The 22,578-nt window shown below is 40.1% G+C and overlaps 1 protein-coding gene across 1 annotated transcript; it reads left to right on the top strand.

Moving 5' to 3' along the window:
- Window positions 1-22,578, top strand: LOC125620668 (fatty acyl-CoA hydrolase precursor, medium chain). Its single transcript, XM_048816690.2, has 13 exons — window positions 1-152; window positions 8,981-9,185; window positions 10,595-10,733; window positions 11,442-11,575; window positions 12,200-12,353; window positions 12,837-12,941; window positions 13,812-13,925; window positions 16,152-16,292; window positions 17,096-17,176; window positions 17,760-17,907; window positions 19,925-20,074; window positions 20,889-20,961; window positions 21,063-22,578. The coding sequence occupies exons 1-13, from the start codon at window positions 77-79 to the stop codon at window positions 21,247-21,249; spliced, it is 1,707 nt and encodes a 568-aa protein (XP_048672647.2). The 5' UTR covers window positions 1-76; the 3' UTR covers window positions 21,250-22,578.

Below are 22,578 nucleotides of genomic sequence, written 5' to 3'. Positions count from 1 at the left end.
TTCTGGCCATGTGACCTTTGTGCCTGCATTTTGGCAATTAGAAGAGAACGAGCAGTTGGTTAGTGTAGACGTGAAAATGCAATCTGCTGTCAGGAGTTTGCTGCTCAGATCTCTGATTTGTACTGCATGGTTCCTTGTGATTGCAACTGAAGGTAAATATAACCTCCTTTACTGATGGGAAAAGTCAGGAAGGGATATAAGCACGGGACCCTTAAGATATTTTTAACATTTTCAGTCTGATTCATATTAGGGGCTTTGTCTTATATATACAACTAATCTTCCTCTCCCCCCCCCCCCAAAAAAAGTGTCACAGAAAGCGGCCAATGGGAGTGTGGAGCCGGTGCTTGGGCAGGGGCAACGCATGGAGCCCTGTGGGCCCCCCCACCCCGCCTAGGAGCCGGACCTGATGCTGGCTGCTTCCAGGGCACAGCACAGTGTCAGAACAGGTAGGAACTAGCCTGCCTTAGCTGGGCAGCACCACCAACGGGACTTTTAATGGCCCGGTCGGCAGTGCTGACCAGAGCTGCCACGATCCAGTGCTTTACATTCTGTGACCCACTACTGGGTCACAATCTGCAGTTGGAAAACCAATGACTCAGAATATGTGCTAACTATGTATGCCAAACTGTCTTGGCTCTTGTATTTAGTTGTGACAGTCTAAGGGCTTGTCTGCACTGGCACTTTACAGTGCTGCAACTTTCTTACTCAGGAGTGTGAAACACCCCTCCCCCAGCCCCCCCCGAGCACTGCATGTTTCAGCTGGTCCAATAAAAGACTTTACCTCTCCACCTTGTCTCTAATATCCTGGGGATGACATGGCTCCAGCTGTTATACCAATAAATCAAAAACCAGCAGGATCTTATTAAAGGGAAAAAGGCAAAATACCACATTTACTGTGAATACAGAAAGAATCATAGTAAGCAGTTAATTATAGCTATAACATTCCATTCAATCTCATATTTATTCACACATTCATTCCTACAAACACACACACAGAGGTTCTGCAAGGTTGCTATCATAGTTACCAGCCTTAGAGTTGCTCATGCCAAGCCACTGGCCAGGTGGCCTGGACATGAGGAGGGAGTAGGGCCTTGTCAGATGCTCATCTGACACTCCTGGAAGTTGGTTTGCAGAATCAGACCCCAAAGTTCTCACTTCATAGAGTCCATTTTTATAGGAATTTCTTCCTATGCCAGTCTATGGGAATTGGTTCATCATGCTGTTGCTGAATCAATCAGCAGATAGCACATTCCTGATGGCGCTGTGCTGCCAGATGTTATCTTGTTCTTTGGTTCTCCCATTCTTGAGGCTGTTGGGTGGATTCCAGTCTGCCCTCTGGGGGTTCTCTGGTTATTTCCACTTGACGCCTTGACACTGGATTCTTAGGCTGGCACCTCCCTGATCATTCAGTTATTATCCATACCAAGCATCCATCCACAAACATCCTCTATCTCTATTTTAATCACAATTGTTAATACAACAAAAGGGCAGGGAGTCTCTGGGTGCTGTTTCTGTTGTTACAGAGTATTGCTTTGAGCTCTCTCTGTGTGAATTGCTTTGAGAACAGACTCTGTCTTAGAATGTACTAACGCAATTAGCAGCTTGCAAGTTTCACACACAGAGGGAGAGAAACAGTACCAAAAACCAAGAGACCTCTTAATACCCTGGAATTTAAACTATGGGGAATCAAACTCATTTGTGATTTTAATACGGAACTTCTTTAATATGATCTGACATAATAACACTGCACAAAACTAAGAGGTGTTACCTTCACAATTGTCTGTTTACAGTGAGGCTGTGCCTCACTCAGAGGCCAAGGGTGAATGTATTTTGTTGAAGTGTAATTTTTAGTATCTAGGCTTTCCTCTGGTTTTTTTTGTTTGTTTTTTGTTAGTTGTAAAATGAAAGTGGTAGAATTTTATTCGGTGCTATGAAATTTATTATCTCATAGACATAGTGAACCTCTGCTCTGGGAGTACAAAAAGACAAAGTGCCTAGTTACAGCCAAACTGGTAGGCAAAACTCGAGTGAATTATTAGAAGCATTTTATAATTGTTAGGGCAGGAGCGAAAAATAGACACTGGGGTGAAGTCCTGGCTATACTGAAGTCAATGGGAATTTTGCACACACACAAAAAATTTTGACAGGTTTCAGAGGAACAGCCGTGTTAGTCTGTATTCGCAAAAAGAAAAGGAGTACTTGTGGCACCTTAGAGACTAACCAATTTATTTGAGCATGAGCTTTCGTGAGCTACAGCTCACTTAGAAACTGTTGCTGTGGACTCTTTGTTTCTGAAAATATGTAAATGAAATTGGTTGTTACTTGCAAGACTTTTCTTTATTGCTATACATTGATTTTACAATGAAATAGTATTTTTATCTCAAAGTGAAGGACGTTATGATATAAATCAAGCCCTCAACTCATGGGCGGCAGCAGGGCCGTCCTTAGGATTTATGGAGCCCTATGCAGTATTTTTACACTGGTGCCCCTATGCCTGACGGCAGCCCGGACTCGCATGTATATTTTAGATAAGGGTGGTCTTTTGAAGGATTTATTTAAAAAACTATATGTTTGAAGATCCAAGCATTTCAGGCTAAAGGTGAATACTCAGAGTGTGCATCTAAAAATTTATGCAAGGATTTTTTTCAGATGTGATTTTATAATCTTCAGCAACACACTAATGAAATATTTTTAAAGCAAATTTTAAACTAAGGTCCTGTAGACTACATGTTCTGAGTAAATATTACAGTAATGTACAACTGTTTTTGTCAGTAAATTCAGAAATTAACAGTATATGCCTGGAGGTTGGCAAATGCCTGTTAAATGGCTTCATTACCACTTGAATGGCTCTTTAACAGTTTCAATGTTGTGCTAATAGGTCTGGCAGGTTTTTTCACTTTTAAGTACTAGATCCCCTCTGGAGGAAGAGTCAACAGGCTGCAGCAGCCAACTGTGATGGGAGCCTGCAGGATGGGTCAGAACTGGGATAGGAAGAGGCGGGAGGGAGGACACTAAGACCCAGGGGTGCTCCAAATTTTCGAGGGCGGCAGATATCCATAGGCAGAGGTAGGCTGTGCTTACCCAAACAGCCTAGTAAAAAGAAAAGGAGTACTTGTGGCACCTTAGAGACTAACCAATTTATTTGAGCATGAGCTTTCGTGAAAGCTCATGCTCAAATAAATTGGTTAGTCTCTAAGGTGCCACAAGTACTCCTTTTCTTTTTGCGAATACAGACTAACACGGCTGTTCCTCTGAAAACAGCCTAGTGTGGCCCTGCCCACACTCCACCCCAAGGCCAGGCCCCCTCCTGTTGTTCCCAGCCCTGGCGGCCCAGGCTAGCTAGCTGGCTGGCCTGCCTCCTTCAGGGAGGCAGGGCGGCTGAGGTTGGAGCCATGCTGCCCAGTGTACCAGGGATGGGGGCTCTGCATCTGCGCTGCCTAGCGCTCTGGGGCTGGGCCACAGGGCACACTGGGGCTGCGGGTGCCATCCAGGGCTGGGGCTTCATCACCTGGCCTTGGGGCCAGGGGCTGCAGTGTGCTCTGGGCTCCTGCGGGGAAGGGAGATAGAAAGGGGTGGCCTTGGACACAAGAGGAGGGGCTGGGGCCTAGCCTCTCCCAAGGGCCGGGTCACTGACACCCCATGCCTCAACTCCTTTCATACCTTTGTCACAGGTTTCACATAACCAGGTCACCTTCTTTCTCTGCCTTTCATTTCAATTCAATTTAATCACTCCTGTGCACACATGTTGCACAAAATCTAGTTTAATCCCTTTGCTGCACACCTATATAATGGTTCTCATGTCCTTTAGGGGAGAGTAACCGCTAGCCATGGGAACAGATTTTATGTTTAGCTTGGCACTTGCTAGACTTGCAATTGCCATCCTTTGCCTTGTGGTAGATGCTTTTTAGGTTTTTAATTCATTCCTTCCTCTGAACAACTGTCAGCTTGATCCTCACCTCTTAGAGATATGTATCATACAAGTGCAGATTTTGGATGCTTCTCCCAAAGTCATGTTCTTTGCTGTAGTCACACCAGAGGTTAATCAGAACCCTGGTGTGATCCTTTGGCTAGCTAGCAGCGTGCTTGCTTGGCATCTTCTAGGGCTGTTTGGATGAGGTGAACTGAATACTGCAGAAATGGAGCATGGGTGCATGGAATGAAGAATTAAATGCTGGCCTGGTGGGTATAAACTGGCAGGTAGCTTCAGGCACATAGGAGGCAAGTAGGAAGTGAGTAGGTAGGAGGGCCAGAAACTACAGGCTTAGAGGGCTGACAAAACCTGAGCTGTGACCTGGGCTACATCTTAATTGCAAAGTGGGCTGGTCAGAGCCCACCTTAAAGAGGACCCTGTGCTCTAACCTGAACCCCCAGATGGGCAAAAAGGTATAGGTTCAAAACACATGCACATGCATAAGGGTTTTGTGTGAGGATGATGGGGGGTAAGAGCATGGGTTAAGCCTGCAGCGTAGGCATGTCGTCTTTGTTTAATGGTCACATATTGATTTCTTGTGTTCAGTAAATAACAAACATTGCCTATTTTACCTTATCCTTTTTTATAAAAGTCATTACATATTCATCAGGAAGAGGAAAATTATGTTGAATGAAGTCTTTTTTGCCTTCTGGTGGTTCATATAGATGCTAGTAACTCTGAGTGGAGCTAATACTTGCCTCCTCAAGAGATTTGTGGGAAAAGTCATGCATTATGCTGCTGTTGCCTAATACTAAAGTACAGCCCCCATAATTCATCCAATCGTAATTCTGGTTATAGTGAGCCCAGTCAGTCATACAAAAAGTACAAACCAACATGGTAAAACTGTGAGAATAGACAGATTCTTATTGTTTAAAAAATGATTATGTTGCCACAGTAGATTCGATACTGAGTTCAGCGTTCTGCCTAATTAACTTTTATATTTCAGTCAAAGGACCAGGTCCTATGGAGTACCAACACCTCTCAGAAGTACTGAATGCCTATGCCTTTGCTTCCCATGGACTTAGTTGCGGGCAGTCAGCATCTCTCATGATCAGGCTCAAAGACTTTAGTTGAAAAGTTGGATACATAAGGAAATGCTTATCTACGTGATAAATTGTGGTAAATAGCACACTGTCTTCTGCTGGTCAGAGCTGACCTATAACCACCTGAAGTCTAAGGAAAAGTCAGAATGGGAGAAAGAAGAGGAAGAAATGAAAAATATCCATACTACATACATTTAATAAGTTAAACCCTAAGAAACTGCACCTCACTGCAAAAAGTTTATGGAGTATTTTTATTATGAAAATGATAGTAGTATCTTTAAGTATTAATAATAATGTGAAGTTCTTTACTATAGTGAGAAGTTAGTAAACACTTCTACTACTTCCTTTTTGTTGCAAATCATGTATGTAGTGTAGCAAATGTACATTGTACTTTAAAAACATAGAAAGTGACATATTCCTTGCCTGAAAATGCTGACAGTCAAGGGCATGTGCACAGAGAAGACTCTTACTCCTGTGTAGAAACCCATTGAAATAAATGAGGTTCTTCACAAATACCCATATGGATTAGTTCAGGATTGGACCTAAGTTTGAAGATACCAGTTTGTATTTTTTTCCAGTTAATAAAAATGTAGCTGCCATTTTTATTTGTTTTAGTTTTAAAGGTGTACACGTCTTTACAGAAAGACCAAGTTGAGTAATGCTTTTTATAAGCCTTTTCCTGAATGTATTATGTACTCCACTTTTTGTAAAGAAGAGACTCTTTGAACACAAGTTATTAAAAGATGTCCATGCCATCTAGAATTCTGCAGACTATCATTACCTTGTATGTGTGCAAAGACCAAAGAAAATCAAACAATAAATTATGGGTGAGATTTTCAAAGTTGCCCGAGGAATTTGTTTCAGAGTAGCAGCCATGTTAGTCTGTATTCACAAAAAGAAAAGGAGTACTTGTGGCACCTTAGAGACTAACCAATTTATTTGAGCATAAGCCTTCGTGAGTTACAGCTCACTTCATCGAATGCATTCAGTGGAAAATACAGTGGGGAGATTTATATACACGAAGAACATGAAACAATGGGTGTCACCATACACACTGTGAGGAGAATGATCACTTAAGATGAGCGAATACCAGCAGGAGTAGGGTGGGTGGGGGGGAAATAAACATGGGGAAATAGTTTTACTTTGTGTAATGACCCATCCATTCCCAGTCTCTATTCAAGCCTAAGTTAATTGTATCCAGTTTGCAAATTAATTCCAATTCAGTAGTCTCTCGTTGGGGTCTGTTTTTGAAGTTTTTTTGTTGAAGAACTGTCACTTTTAGGTCTCTAATCGAGGGACCAGAGAGATTGAAGTGTTCTCCGACTGGTTTTTGAATGTTATAATTCTTGACGTCTGATTTGTGTCCATTTATTCTTTTATGTAGAGACTGTCCAGTTTGACCAATGTACATGGCAGAGGGGCATTGCTGGCACATGATGGCATATATCACATTGGTAGATGTGCAGGTGAATGAGCCTCTGACAGTGTGGCTGATGTGATTAGGCCCTATGATGGTGTCCGCTGAATAGATATGTGGACACAATTGGCAATGGGCTTTGTTGCAAGGATAGGTTCCTGGGTTAGTGGTTCTGTTGTGTTGTGTGATTGCTGGTGAGTATTTGCTTCAGGTTGGGGAGCTGTCTGTAAGCAAGGACTGGCCTGTCTCCCAAGATCTGTGAGAGTGATGAGTCGTCCTTCAGGATAGGTTGTAGATCCTTGATGATGTGTTGGTGAAGTTTTAATTGGGGGCTGAAGGTGATGGCTAGTGGCGTTCTGTTATTTTCTTCGTTGGGCCTGTCCTGTAGTAGGTGACTTCTGGGTACTCTTCTGGCTCTGTCAATCTGTTTCTTCACTTCAGCAGGTGGGTAGTGTAGTTGTAAGAATGCTTGATAGAGATCTTGTAGGTGTTTGTCTCTGTCTGAGGGGTTGGAGAAAATGCGGTTGTATCGTAGAGCTTGGCTGTAGACAATGGATCGTGTGGTGTGATCTGGGTGAAAGCTGGAGGCATGTAGGTAGGAATAGCGGTCAGTAGGTTTCCGGTATAGGGTGTTGTTTATGTGACCATCGCTTATTAGCACCGTAGTGTCCAGGAAGTGGATCTCTCGTGTGGACTGGTCAAGGCTGAGGTTGATGGTGGGATGGAAATCGTTGAAATCATGGTGGAATTCCTCCAGGGCTTCTTTTCCATGGGTCCAGATGATGAAGATGTCATCAATGTAGCACAAGTAGAGTAGGGGCATTAGGGGACGAAAGCTGAGGAAGCGTCATTCTAAGTGAGCCATAAAAAATGTTGGCATACTGTGGGACCATGCGGTACCCATAGCAGTGCCGCTGATTTGAAGGTATACGTTGTCCCCAAATATGAAATAGTTGTGGGTGAGGACAAAGTTCAGCCACCGGGTTTGCCGTGACATTCTCGGGGATACTGTTCCTGACGGCTTGTAGTCCATCTTTGTGTGGAATGTTGGTGTAGAGGGCTTTGACCAAAACCTATTAAAAATTAATAGGAATTAGACATCCAAATGGTTTAGATGCTTTGAAAAGTTCAGGCTACATCTTCTCTGTGAAGTACATATGAAGCAGAGAAAGATTAACACCCAAAAGAAAGAAATCCTTCAAGCCAAAGCAGTCAGTAACAGTGACTAAAGTAAGAGGTCAATAACATATTTGAAGGTATTCCTAAAATATCTAGCGCAGACATTTTTTCCCCTTTTCAACTGTAAAGCAGCTTTAAAAAATGATCAGTAAAATACCTAGTTTGGGCCAACCCTTAGGCCTGAGAGTTAGTGCTCTGCATGATCATATAACCTGCTGTTGTGTGATTCCTGAATCTGGCCTCATGTATCCTTATCCTGCAAGGTACCTCATGTATCCTTATCCTGCAAGGTAACCCTTGCTGGATCGGGACAATAGTTGACCTGCTGAGGGAACACAATGGAAGGAACCATTTGTTTTCTTAGGCACAATGTTGGGTCAACTGAAGGGAATAAATCCCTCTTACTTATTAAGATAATTATTTGTTACCAGCGTCACCCGAACAGTGTCTGAGTTCACGTTCTACAAGAGACAAAACAGTGAGATAGATGAAAGGTCATGCAGGGGAGTATGCTAAGTAATCAAAGTGGTGATTGGCCACTTTTCAACCATATAGGATCAGATAACCCATCGTTTTTGTTGTTTTTTAAAAACTTGCAGCCTATTCCTAATTACACCCCAACTCTCACTATCAGAGCATATTTCTGCTTCGGAATTGGAAATACGATAAAATTCTTATAGTGAAATACTGTAAGGGAAGAAGTAATTATTTTAACAGTACTTTTACTTTGATGTATGATAGCAAACAAATAAAAGGACTATGCTAAAAGCATCGAAGAAAGATTAATAAATTGTAAGGCCAGAAGGGACCATTGGGATCATCTTGTCTGACCTCTTGCATAACACAGGCCATTAAATTTCCCCCAGTAATTCCTGCATCAAGCCCATATCTTGTGGTTGAGCTAGAACATATATTTTTAAAGACATCCAATATTGATTTAAAGACATAAAATAATGGAGAGTCCATCATATGACTTGATAAGTTGTTCCAGTGATTAATTACTATATTGTTGAAAATTTACAACTTATTTCTAGTCTGGGGTTATCTAGTCTCGATTCAGCTTTCAGTCATTGGATCTTGTCATGCCTTTGTCGGCTAGGTTAAAGAGCCCTCTACTATCTCAAATCTTCTCCCCATGTAGGTACTTATAGGCTATGATTAAGTCATCTCATAACCTTTTCTTGGATAATGTAAATAGATTGAGCTTCTTGGTATTTCTTACAAGTACAACTTCTTACAATACTTACAAGAATTTCACTGTAAGGCAGGTTTTCCTGGAAAAAAAGTGGAAGATTTTCTGAGCAGCACTTGAAGCCCTGGGAAATCTGCCTCATTGAGAATGTGCTAATGTCTTATCAATATGTTGCACAGGGCATAAAGGTGCACAACCAGAAGTGACTACCAAATATGGGCGACTTCAAGGAAAACAGACCAGCGTGAAAGGAGCAGACAGGCTCGTGAATGTTTTTCTTGGAATTCCTTTTGCAAAACCACCTCTTGGATCCCTGAGATTTTCCCCACCACAACAAGCAGAGCCATGGAAAGGTCTGAGAGCTGCAATTTCCTACCCACCAATGTAAGATCCGATTGTGTTAGGCTTTGCCTATCTACCCTGTTTAGTAAATGAATCTGAATTGCATCATGTATGCCTTTTTTTGGTTAATGAGAGTATGTAACATTATGTATCCTAGGAAAGGAGTTCGGCTTTATTGAATGTGTTTGCATGATAATGGTGGGTCCCAAAGGGAAAATGTGAAATTCCTAAAATCCTCCAGTCGTTTCTCTTGTGAATTGAATGGTGTCCTTGTCCTTTACTAAAATAGCCCAGTAACACCACAACACTAATATATCGTTAGAGATCCATTTGAGTGTGAGCTGTGAAAACCGTTGCTTTATTTTAGAAAAATAAAATGAGAATAAGAGTCTACATTTAAATTTTGGATACTCTGCCAACCTAGTTAATGTTGCCCTCAGTAAATAAATCTGGAATGTAAGTCCTGCTAGGTCAGTTTAAGTGGGGTCAAGCTGTCTGGAAAAGATTTTATATGTGATTGATTTTTAACTGTAATTTAAATTTTATGGCCATTGCAATAAATAATTTTCACTGTTCATCAGTGATGTTCTCTCCCACTTTCTCTTCCTCCTGCTATGCAGACTCAACTGAGGTCAGGGAGACTACTCTCAGTAGAAAGAAAAGGAGTACTTGTGGCACCTTAGAGACTAACAAATTTATTTGAGCATAAGCTTTTGCGAGCTACAGCTCACTTCATCGGATGCATTCAATGAAGTGAGCTGTAGCTCACGAAAGCTTATGCTCAAATAAATTTGTTAGTCTCTAAGGTGCCACAAGTACTCCTTTTCTTTTTGCGAATACAGACTAACACGGCTGCTACTCTGAAACCTATTCTCAGTAGGAGTTTATAAACAACTGTGCTGTTGACTTCATTATCCAACATCTCCAGCATATTGGCTGGAAGGAGCTGTAAATGAGCAGGCAGCCCCTTGTATACTGAATATTTCCAAATAATGCCTTTTGTAGTATTTTTGAAAATAAGTTGATAGCTTAGTTATTGTTTCACACATTTCCAAGCAAAATGATTCCCCCACTGATCCACTGAGTTGAACTTTGATAAGGCAACCTGAAGCTTTAAGAGCTCTTTTGGTTATATCTTGACTTTCATGAGTTGCGCAGAAACAAAAATAATACGTGTTCAAAGTAAGAGGAAAATCTACATGATTATAATGCCAGGAGGATATAGGTGACTGGGGTTTTCTGTTGTAACTCAGATCAATTGCAATTCTTACTTAAAGCTGGTTTCCTTATTTCAAGATTAATGTGGTGTTGTGAATTTTTGGATCACTCTGTAATTGTGTTCAGCTTTAGAAATGCTGTTGTCAGAAATCTAGTATCAGATAAAACTAATATTATGATCATGTGTTACTATCATTTTACTGAACACTGGCATTTTCATTATATCATTAAAGGTGCCTACAAGTCATGGAGTGGATAAAGACAATAGAAAGAATGTTAAAAACTGAATTACCTCCCTTAACAGTTTCTGAAGATTGTTTATATCTGAATGTTTACACTCCTGCCCATTCCAACAAGAAGGCTAAGTTACCTGTAAGCAAACCTACTTAATGGTTTAATCTGCTAATGTTAACCTACTAACGTTAACCTGTCCTTCCTCTCTCAGCTTCTCACTACTGTTCTCTTACCCCTTTTCATTGTGTCAGATCCGAAATTAGCTTTTCAGAGTAGGGATCATGACTTCTTATCTATATTGCAAGATGTTCATCACTCCCTTGGGTGCTGTAAAATAATAAAAAATAATCATCCTAGTTCTGCTGAGTCACAGGGCAGGAGCACCTTTGTTAGAAATACAAAGTGAAGAGCCATATATGAATTATAGCAAACAATCGAACAAAAGAAAATGCTGAACATTATTTCAATAAGATAACTTGGTTAGCGTAAATAGCCTCTGATACCCTTTGAAATGTCAAAGCACTGTACATAAATATAAGTGAATGACACTGGGTAAAAAGGATATTTAAAATGCATTATCATGGTCTTGGTGACAAAAGTAAATAAAAATGTATTGGTCCTTAGCATGGGTCACTTGTCACACTTCTAACAGAGTAAATGTTGTACATAAACAAGAGTTTGTTTTCTCTTTGTTGAGCACTATCTAAAACTAAACTGTTGCTTTAAAAATAATAATCCTGTTTATATAAATTGCAACCTGCAACCCTTTGATTTGTTTTTGTCATTTATTACAAAATTAGCAAGTTCATCATTACAAATAGTTGTAACTGATCCTGCTTTTTTCAGGTTATGGTGTGGATCCATGGAGGAGCTTTCGTGATAGGTGGGGCCTCGATATATGATGGGTCGGCATTATCCGCCTATGAAAATGTGGTGGTAGTAACTGTCCAGTATAGATTAGGTGTCATTGGATTCTTTAGGTGAGACATGTTTTGTTACTATGAATCTGCTCAAACCAGATACTCTGTTAACTAACACACACACACACGCCCACCCACCATGATAGGAAGTACGCTCATGATGAGTGAACCTTTCTTACTGCACAATTACAGCATCTTTTTTCCAAGTAATTAATTTTATTATTACCTTTCATTTTTAATGACAAAAAGCACCTATCCCGTTCTACTCTGGATGCCCTGACAGCAGTTAAAAATTCACAGTCAAACAAAAAATTATAAAATACAGAAAGCTAATCTGGTCAGCCTAAACCTATAATGTAACTTGATACGTGCCTGTTGCTAAATGCTCTGTCTGTAATATTATGTTGTCTGGAGTTCACATGTATAGTGCAAAACTATTCCTTTGAAAGTCAAGCAACGATCAGCAGTGGCCTGTAGTACTCAAAGCCATACGTTGGGGCTCAGAAATAGACCTTGAATAAGCTGGTGTAAGAATAAAGTATCCACATGGTTTTTGTTCTGTAGAGCCAGTATTGTATGCCAGACAATAAGGAATAAATAGCCGGTGGTATTATTCCTTAGGTAGCTAATTCCTTAGGTATTAGTGGTATACGACTGATACCCTATATACACTTCTGATTTCAGTACTGGTGATGAACATGCTCGTGGAAACTGGGGCTTATTGGATCAAGTGGCAGCTCTGCAGTGGGTTCAGGAAAATATTGAGTTTTTTGGAGGAGATCCAGAGTCTGTTACTATATTTGGAGAGTCTGCAGGAGCATTCAGTGTTGGAGCACATGTAAGTTTCCAATAAATACCTTTGTATTAAGAACACTAAGTAAGTCTAGACCAGGGATCAGCAACCTTTGGCACGCGGCCTGCCAGGGTAAGCCCCCTGGCGGGCCGGGCCAGTTTGTTTATCTGCTGTGTCTGCAGGTTTGGCTGATCACAGCTCCCACTGTCCGCGGTTCGTCGTCCCAGGCCAATGGGGGCTGCGGGAAGCGGTACGGGCTGAGGGATGTGTTGGCTGCCGCTTCCTACAGCCCCCATTGGTAGCTGGAGTGGCAAACTGCGGCCAGTGGGAGCCGCGGACATGGCAAGTAAACAAACCGGCCCGGCCCACCAGGGGGCTTACCCTGGCAGGCTGCGTGCCAAAGGTTGCCGATCCCTGGTCTAGAATCAAGCCTCACTTTTAAATCTAGCTTCTGAAGTAAAGTCAGTCATGGATTGTATCAAATCTGCATTTTAACATGTAAATTATATTTTTGTTTTTCATTTGTAGATTTTATCTCCATTGTCAAAAGGTTTGTTCCATAAAGCCATATCAGAAAGTGGAGTTGCTCTGCTTCCTGGCTTCTTTATTTCCCATGCTCAAGCCATTGCTAACGTAAGTTTTCAGTATTACCTTAACCGTATTTCTCTAAAATACCAAGTTTCCAGTGCCTGAGACCTTTTCAAAACTGAGTTTCAAATTAACCACCATATGTTTGCACCCTCCTGTTCTTTCCTGATGGAGAAAGATGATCTCAAAGGTTTTATTTATAGTTTCTCCTACTTCAACAAAAATTGTAGACTGAAAATATCAGGTTCTGATTTCCCTCTTTTTCTGTAGGACCTCTGCAATTCTAGGAAGACTTTGAATGTAACATCACAAGAGGCTAATGCCTGAGCTGCAATAGTCTGCCAAACTCAACAGATTCATTTATTGAACTGGGAGAAGTCAGTGTCCTGTGCTATTACTTTCCGAATCCGGGAGGAAAAACAGGAGTTAGAACTTGACTTTTCTAATGTTTTTAAAAAAAATGTTAGGAGACAAGGAAGCCTTAGACATTACAAAGGGAACAGAAAAAGGACTGCAATCAAAGGAACCCGAATTTACCCCAGAATTACAACTGAGACCCATCAAAGCATATATCTGTTGAAGATTAAGCTTTTATAAATAGCCTGTTTTGCTTTGAATATTGCCAAGAAAACAGAAAGTATTCTTCAAACATGGGGCCTGCAGACTCCTGTTCATATCTCCATACACCATAATCTGAGTGTATCTATATTTTGACACGCCCACCATTTGATCTAAGGCAAGAGATGTATGGAATGGAGAGTTGACATAGGAAGCATCTAATTGCCTCTGCACACTGGTAACTTGTTTGTGGCGGGCACTTTTTAAAATCCATCATACTAGAGCAGTTTTGGTTATTGATGGATGATTTGTTTTTATCACACCTCTCTCATCCGTTTTTTTTTTTTTTATTAACAGTTGCAGGTAATCGCTAATATATCTGGCTGTGAGACAACCAGTTCTGCCATGGTTCACTGTTTAAGGAAGAAAATGGATAAGGAAATAATGACCCTGAGTGCTGATCTAATGAAGGTAGGTGAGAGTTGCTAGTTTGGGAGCTGCCAGAAGGCTGATTAAGCTCAGTAGAAAGACTCCCATTGACTTCAGTAGGCTTTGGATTGGGCCCTTACTGCAGTTACTGATATTTAGGGCTTGTCTACATTTACACTGTGCCGTTGTAGTCCTTCAGTGAAGATGCTACTTACACCAAGAGGAGAGTTTCTCTCATTGGTGTAGGTACTCCAGCTCCCCAAGAGGTGGTTGCTGTGTCAATGGGAGAAGCCCTCCTGTTGATATAGTGCTGTGTACAATGAGGATTAGGTCAGTATAACTATGTCACTCAAGGGTGTGGAAAATCCACACCCTTGAGTGATGTAGTTAGACTGACACAAGTTCCTAGCATAGACCAGGACTGAGTGTTTCATACAAGGATGGTCCACTGAGCTGCAGAATTTGAATCCACATTTCAAACTCCACAAAGTCCAAGAGTATCTGAATCCAGGACTTGGATTCAAGCCCATTTTTAATTTTATGACATTTATTACTTGTTTATTCTGCTACCCACTGATTCTACACCCACGCAAAGTTTATTGCAATTTTATTTCTGATTATTTATAGTACATCTGCACACCGAGGCTTCTGTATCAAGCATTAGAATGGGAAAGTAAGCAGACTTCACAGAGCCAGCTGTCAGCAGATAGAGTGAATTCAGGAATGCCTCCATTTCTGTGAAGGGGATTTCAGGGTAGAGAGGAAAAAGAGGAACAGCAGCAGCTGTGGGGAATGGAGAGTTGGCCTAGGAAGTATGTTCGTGACAGTGGAGCTCCCAAATATAAAGTTAAAAGACCATTAATGTTTTCTTTAGAAGGAAGTTCTAGTGGTTTAAAACTCTCTTCTGTGGCCCAGAAGTCCTTAGGGGACAATTGGCTGACCCTCTCCCCAATCCTATGATCTTCCAGAAGTGTCCAGAAGGCTCACTTCAGCCTTCAGAGACTACAGGGGAGCCAACAACTGTCCACTGGACTATTGGCCAGGCCAATAAAGAGCCTTCTAGAAGAGAAGCTTCTTCTCTGTTTCCAACCTCCGCGGTCTAGCAGTGTTGCTGTTGCTGCTAAACTCAGCCTGGGATCAGAGTCATGCAGTGTTCTGAGGACTTAGGCATCTACCAGATTTGCATCCACAAATGCAGTTTCAGTATGCAAACCAGATTTTATGTGCACTAAGTGTTAGTCATGGAAACAAAATCTTGGCACCCTCAATTTTAAACACCAGGTGAGGCCACATTTTCGATTCCATTCTGTCATTTCCAGATATGTTGTTCCAGAAATGTATGTTTGAATTGCAAGAAAATATATCCTCTATTCCAGAAATACTGGACGTATGTGTGCTAATTTTAGCATGTGGCCACATCCTTACCTAGGATTATTTTCATGTTCTTGGGCTTGCCTCTTCGGGTCAGTGCTGCTGCTCACCTGTTGTGAAAAATAAATTAATTGTCCCTGTCAAACTGGGAAATATAGCTAGCTCATAGGGAATGTTTCCAGTGCCAGAGTCATTTTTTTCTTAGAAGGCAGAATTAAAGTATGTTACACAGCAGTATAAATGCCACTGCTGGGAATTTACCATCCTCTCTTTTTTATAGTCATGTGAAAGGTTCTTTGAAATTCTTCTTCCATATTATTGAAGTCTTAACTATACATCTTATACAAATCAAGCTAATAACACACATTTCCAAGGTACGTTCAGCTGATGTATTAATCTTGGCCATCTGGAATGGAACATTCTAAAGTTCTCGGTCCAACTTAACTGCTCCTATTGAAATAAATGAGTGTTTTATTATTGACTTCAGTGGGAGCAGAGTTAGGACAACAGAATGGTGAAAATCTCACACCTAGTATTTATTTTGTTGTAACCCTCCTTATTTATTTCCCAGTATGCAAAACTCTGCCATATTTTCCCTCCATGCACCCACATATTTCTGACATGGAAAAGGTGAAATAGACCTAACGTACCCCACACATACATTGTGTAGATATTCCACAAGGAAGCACATGACAAAGTAATAAAAATAGCCTGAGACTTGAGGGCTTTGTTAATGGCTTTTACAACCCTCTTCTGTGTTGGATTGTAAAATGTTAGAACTTGTGAGTACTTATTTTAGTCTTGGCTCGGCTTGGCTTGGCTCAGCAGTGGGAATTTTTCAATGTCATCTAGAGGAAGAAATAATTATAAAATAATATATTGATTTTTTTCTTACAGCAAGGGGCATATTTCTTTGCAGTTATAGATGGTGTGTTTATGCCAAAGAAACCTGAAGAGCTGCTGGCTGCCAAAGAATTCAGTACTCTCCCATATATAATAGGAGTAAATAACCATGAATATGGCTGGCTTATTCTTTCAGTAAGACATTTTTAATTACTTTTCTACACTAATTCCTGTGTTACAAAATATGAGATTGTTCCATAGGACCAGAATCAAAGTACAGTCCCCTAACATGTAGTGTTTTAAATATAGCTCTGCCATCCCTGCTCTACATTGTCTACACTCTGTTCTTACTCCTATAAATCAGACAGCACTCTTTGATGTCATTGCTATCAGTGGACTATGGATCAGGTTCATATTGAATTAGCCTTGCCCCTCTTTTAAATGCATGGGGGTTGACATCTCCCAGCAAATGTTTTAATATCTTCTCCACTGTCTCACAGAGTCTAAACATATTGTACATTTATTGGTCTTTCCAAAGAGTTTGCCAGGAGCCTAGAACACACTGCCAATATGTCGTGTGTTCTGTGAGAGTTTTGATTAATCCCACAATTTATATTGTCATTGATTAATAACTCTAATTTTTGTGTGAAGACTTTTAGACATGTAATTTTTGTTAAAGGAACATGTTTTAACATGTGCTGTCAAACTGTCTTCAGAAAATGGTACTAAATCTGATCTCTGGTATCAGTATGTCCAAATGGCTTTCAGTAACTCAGTCTGTCACAACTTTTCGTGCCCATCTGCTCAACCATCAAGCATTTTTCTGGTTACTTAAATAATTTCGTATTTAAAGAATAAGTTTATATTTAATAAATGATGAATCATAATTACTGGCTAGTATAAAATGGAGCAGTAAGTAGTTATGAATTAAATAACACATGGTATCAAATCATTTTAATCAATATATAAAAAGGAAAAACTATATTTTAACTATACAGGCACTTAACTTTTCTGGCATAGAAGAAGGGATGGAGAAACAAACCATAATCTCATCATTGCAGCTGACATTTTCACAACTGGTAAGAGACCAGCAGGTTAATTTGGGTGATATTTTAATATTCATTTTAAACCCACTCCACATTTGGGGCTATATGATGCTATTGGCGAGATCTCATTTTTGCCGTATTTATGCATTCAGTGGCTTAGTAGTGGATTCCAGACCTAACTGTGGCTCCTCTGGTGTCATCCCCTGTGAAAGGATGGAATATTAGGAATTGGTGGCTCCATACTGCCATATAATATGAGGCACAAGGAGAGTAAATAAAAGAAGGTTCCCACACTGAAACTAATAGTATCTTTTGTGCCCCTCCAGCCCCTTCAAAGAGGTGGTTTCCTTTAACATAAGCTGTGTATGACTGTTCTTTTGCTGTTCTTGTTTATAGCTATTACATTGTTTTATAATTGTATTCCTTAGGGAATGTGTATACATTGAATCTCTACTGTCCAGAGTGATGTTCCAAAACGCCACATCACTTTTGGCTTCTCCAGCACTAATAAAAAACCAATTGATAGTATTTATTAATTCACGAGTGAGAAAGAACTCGAGAGAGAGAAGCACACTAAACGCTGCCGTTAATGTTGTATTTCCATCCTTCATTACAGAAGTTTCCATCTGAATCTGTGTCTGTGGTAGCAGATGAATATTTAGGAGACACAGATGATCCTGCTGAGCTGCGAGACCGATTTCAGGATCTGATGGGAGATTTCCTCTTTGTTATTCCAGCTCTTCAAGTGTCTAAATATCATAGAGGTGAATTTCCAATCAACGTCGAAAATTCAGACCAACTCCCAGTTGGCACTCAGCTGAGAATAAATCATTGTAGCACTAAATTTGTATTATGCCAAAATTCTCACTGATTCAAGATTTGGCACTTGCACATGATAATTTTCTGCCATGCTGCTCTCTCCTCCTATGCTGTTTCCTTCAGTGGAGAAACTCATTTAGGACAAGTATCCTCATTTAGGATCTGATCCAAATGGAAAGTCAAGGGAAAGACTTCTGTTGTCTTCAGTAGGCTTTGATTCATGCCCTTATTTCCCTTTGTTTGGAAAAAATGTTGTCTGCATTTTTCTCCAGTTTAGACTGTGCTTTCTGAAGAGTAAAACTTGGTACAGTAACTCCTCACTTAAAGTCTTCCCAGTTAACGTTGTTTCGTTGTTACATTGCTGATTAATTAGGGAACATGCTCGTTTAAAGTTGGGCAATGCTCCCTTATAACGTCATTTGGCAGCTGCCTGCTTTGTCCACAGCTTGCAGGAAGAGCAGCCCGATGCAGCTAGCTGGTGGGGACTTGGAACCAGGTGGACTGGCAGCCCCCTATCAGCTCCCCGCTCCCCTAAGTTCCCTGTGCAGCAGCCGCCTAGCTGGCTATCAATTTCCTGCAGTTCAGCTGTCCCTCCCCCACTGTCCTGTGCTGCTCCTGCCCTCTGCCTTGGAACTGCTTCCCTAGCCTCCTGCTTGCTGGGGCGGGGGAGAAGAAGGGGGTTAATGTCAGGGTGTCCTTGCTCCTGCACCCTGCTTACCCATCTCCATAGAGCACGGGGACACACGACAGGGCTCAGGACGGAGGGAGCTTCCTGGCAGCAGCTGTGGTCTCAGCTTGCTGATTAACTTAACAAGGCAGTGTACTTAAGAGTGGGGCAGCGTACTTAAAGGGGAAATGCGCATCTCTCTCTCTTACACACAGACACACGGTGTATGTGTCTGTCTCTGTCTGCCATGCTGTCTCCCCTCCCTCCATTCCTGCTGCCTTGTAGAGTGTGAGGCTACATTAACAATGAGTTAACCCCTTGAGGGCTCAGCCAATTGCTAGTTCATCATTTAGCAGTACGGCATTCCCTGGGAAATATCCCACCCTCTGACTCCTCCACCTCAACCAAGCTTCACAATAATCATCGCTGTGTACCGTATTAAATTGTTTGTTTAAAACTTTGTGTGTGTGTGTAGTCTTTTGTCTGGCAAAAAAAAAAAATTCCCTGGAACCTAACCCTCCTATTTACATTAATTCTTATGGGGAAATTGGATTCGCTTAACATTGTTTCGCTTAAAGTCGCATTTTTGGGGAACATAACTACAACGTTAAGTGAGGAGTTACTGTACTGGTTATCCTTCTTCAGTCTAGCCCACCTTTACTTTGTCAACGCTTTCTTGGTTACTAGATCCTATTGCTCTTTCTAGTATCTAATATTGGAGAGAGTACTCTAGAGTTAGGCAGGATCAAGTTTTATGCAGCAGAAATAAATTACATGAAAGAACATAACATGTTAACACTGAGGTTGGATTTCCTCAGCTAAACCAGGAGCTAATGGATGTTTCTCCTATGGTAGCGCCCTCATATTTTTCAGTCAATATGCCAAAACATTGTTTCTTCATTTAGTATTGGATGCAGCTAAAAAAAATATTGGCCCCAAGTTCATTTAGTTCTAATTATTCTGTATCCAATACTATTGTCGGGTCTTGGGTGGTGGTGTGTGTTCTTTAGATCGAAGGAGAGGACGGGAGGGATATTAAATCAGTGAATTTAGTCTGCTTGTACCCCAGCCTCTTGTATTTTCTGAAATCTAGTTCAGAAACAACTGATTCTAAACCTTAGCTGAGCTAGAATTTTAGTCAGCATCTGATTTCAAGATTTAATCTATTGCAGCCTTTTAAAATATGAAAAGAGATTTCAGAACATGCATGAAGCTGTTGATCTGATTTAATGGTTCCCTGTGGAAAGCACAGTAATTGTAATCTTGGCTTTGATTCTCAATGTTATCTTGTTTAGACTCTGGCGCTCCTCTCTACTTTTATGAATTCCAGCATGGACCCAGTATTTTTAAAGATACTAGGCCAGATTTTGTAAAGGCGGATCATTCAGATGAACTTTTCTTTGTCTTTGGTATGCCGTTCTTGGGAGATGATACAGGCATAACTGGTAAGGACTCATCTTTCAGATATTATCCTTTCATGGTAAAGTAAACCTATTTCACAGTATGGATGCATACTTGTCTTTTAAACAAATACGACCCACACTTTTCACTTCGTTGAACTAAGTACTTTTGCTAACAAAGAAAAGATGGGTAAGTTATTTTTTTCATTAACTTTGGTTTTTTTCCTTATAACACTGATGTACTTTTTTTGTCCTTCCCTTCTTCCTTCCACATAATTTAAGCTCGTACATTCTTTTATTGAGGGTTATCTTTAGAGTGGTACTTACGGCATTTTCTTTCTACACCCTGTTGCATCTTTTAAACCCTGTATGTGGAAATACATGTATATTGACAAACCAGTTTTCCACCTGTGCATCAGGACTATGATGTGGTTTTGAATTTAGCACACATCTATGCTGTGAACCTGTCTTCACAGCTTTTTTTTTTTCTCTTCACTGTACCTTCCCGCTTCTCTAAGGGAATGACTAGGAATAGCAGCTTTACACGATCTGTTGAGATGCAAACATATTTATGTATGATTTTAGAACAAGGACTGAATGCTCAGGAACATATATAATGAGCCAACTCATCATTCTTTTGGCTGGTAAACTTTGAAAATACTAGCATTAGACAGGCTAGAATAATATCTAAACAATAAAAATCTGTAAGCGTCATTCCCTATTAAGCAATTCTGTTATAACTTGTATCTTGAATAGTCTAATGCACTCATGCTTTGATATTATGCATGTATAATTTCAAACATTTTGTTTTGGTTTTTTACTTTACAAAATAGTTACATTTACATATTCTCCCTTTCAGCTGAGGCTACGGAGGAAGAGAAACACCTCAGCCGAACGATAATGAAATATTGGGCTAACTTTGCTCGAAATGGGTGAGAATAATGCTATAATAAAATATTATGTTGTAACATTTGAATTTGTTTAGTCTCAATAGATTAAATGGGGATTTTATTCTTCATTCTATCATTTCCAGAAATCCTAATGGCAAAGGTTTGGTTGAATGGCCAGTCTATGATTTGAATGACCAATACCTGGAATTAAATTTAAAGCAAAAGAAAGCAGAGAAACTGAAACAGAACAGAGTGGAGTTCTGGACAGAGATCTTCCCTGAAAATGTGAAGAAAATAACTGAAGACAGGAAAGAGCACTCAGAGTTATAAATGATAATGTTTAAATTTGTATCTTTCAATTTGTCACAGCAAAATTCTACCAGATAATATTGGTTCAATAGAAAAAGTTTAATCTTATTAGCACATTTTTTAGTTTGATTGAGGGAAGTGAGAGCAAAGCTCTGGACATTATAGAGATTTTGTTGCTAACTAGCGAAATATGTGACAAAGTGGAAAACTCCAGATCATTTACATTAAATAATAGGAGATATTAACAATTGAAAAAGTCCCAACAGAAGTAATTGAGGCACTAGGGGCATTGGAGGGAAGACTAGATATAGCATTTAGGGATTTAATGTAAAGGATAATCTTGTATTAGAGGAAGTACAGGGAAATAGAACTCTGTATCTCAGGAAGAGACCCATCTTCTGAGATATGAATCCAACATGGTGTGTATCTTTTAAACAGCAACACATATTCCCCTCAAATATCTACATTTTGATAATGGACTGGAATAAAATTTGGAACATAAATGATTTCAAATATCAGAAAAGTCTGATGGGGAAATGTTAAAAATATAGGGCCAAATTATATCCTGAGATGCATGCTTCTGTTTCCTCAACCAGACTTTGAATGATGCTAGGTAGGGCTTTTTGGTTTATATTAATGCTTTGGGAGGGGGTTTTTAAACAGAAAATGAAAGAGCACACATGCAAAGGTTGTTAGCCAATCTCAATGTACGTACACATATATGTAATATTGCTAAAAGCTTAACCACACTCTCCCATACCAAACACAGTGCAAATAACTTACCAAGAAAAGAAACATTAACATTTTTCCAAAATTAAAACAATCTCTTTTATCATCTAACATTTTTCAGTAATATTTTCACTTGTAAAATTGCACAACATTTGATTTTGTATCAGATAATTTCCCTTTTTTGATTAATTTGTCTTTTACTCTTCCCTGGATAAATTAAAGCAATGGAAAATGAAATAATCTGAGCCACTGAAATTTTCTTTGTTTACTGATACGTCAGAGATTATGTCGTTGTGTGTGATCAGGGATAGATAAAACGGATAAAAATTGTAATACAATAACAGGAATAAAGATGTGAGCCTCAAACAAAAATTAGTTGCCTGTATTAAGTAACTATTTAAAAACACAGCAAAAGTTGTCCCAGTGTCACACACAATGTTACATACTGAAATGCTCATCATACAAAGACAGGATTCTACTTATAATCAAGATGAATAAGTATGTATAGTACTGCATGTTTCAGCCTGGAATATCTCCTTGAAAGACCCCTTCAGAAGCTCTGCCCATGATGTTCATACTGTTCTGAAATTGTTTTCAAGCATATTAAATCCATAAGGCTCA

The sequence above is a fragment of the Caretta caretta genome, chromosome 12 (genome assembly GCF_965140235.1).
Source record: "Caretta caretta isolate rCarCar2 chromosome 12, rCarCar1.hap1, whole genome shotgun sequence".
Taxonomy (NCBI): Eukaryota; Metazoa; Chordata; order Testudines; family Cheloniidae; genus Caretta; species Caretta caretta.
Note: the sequence above shows the minus strand (reverse complement) of the source record. Positions and strands in the feature narration are given on the sequence as shown.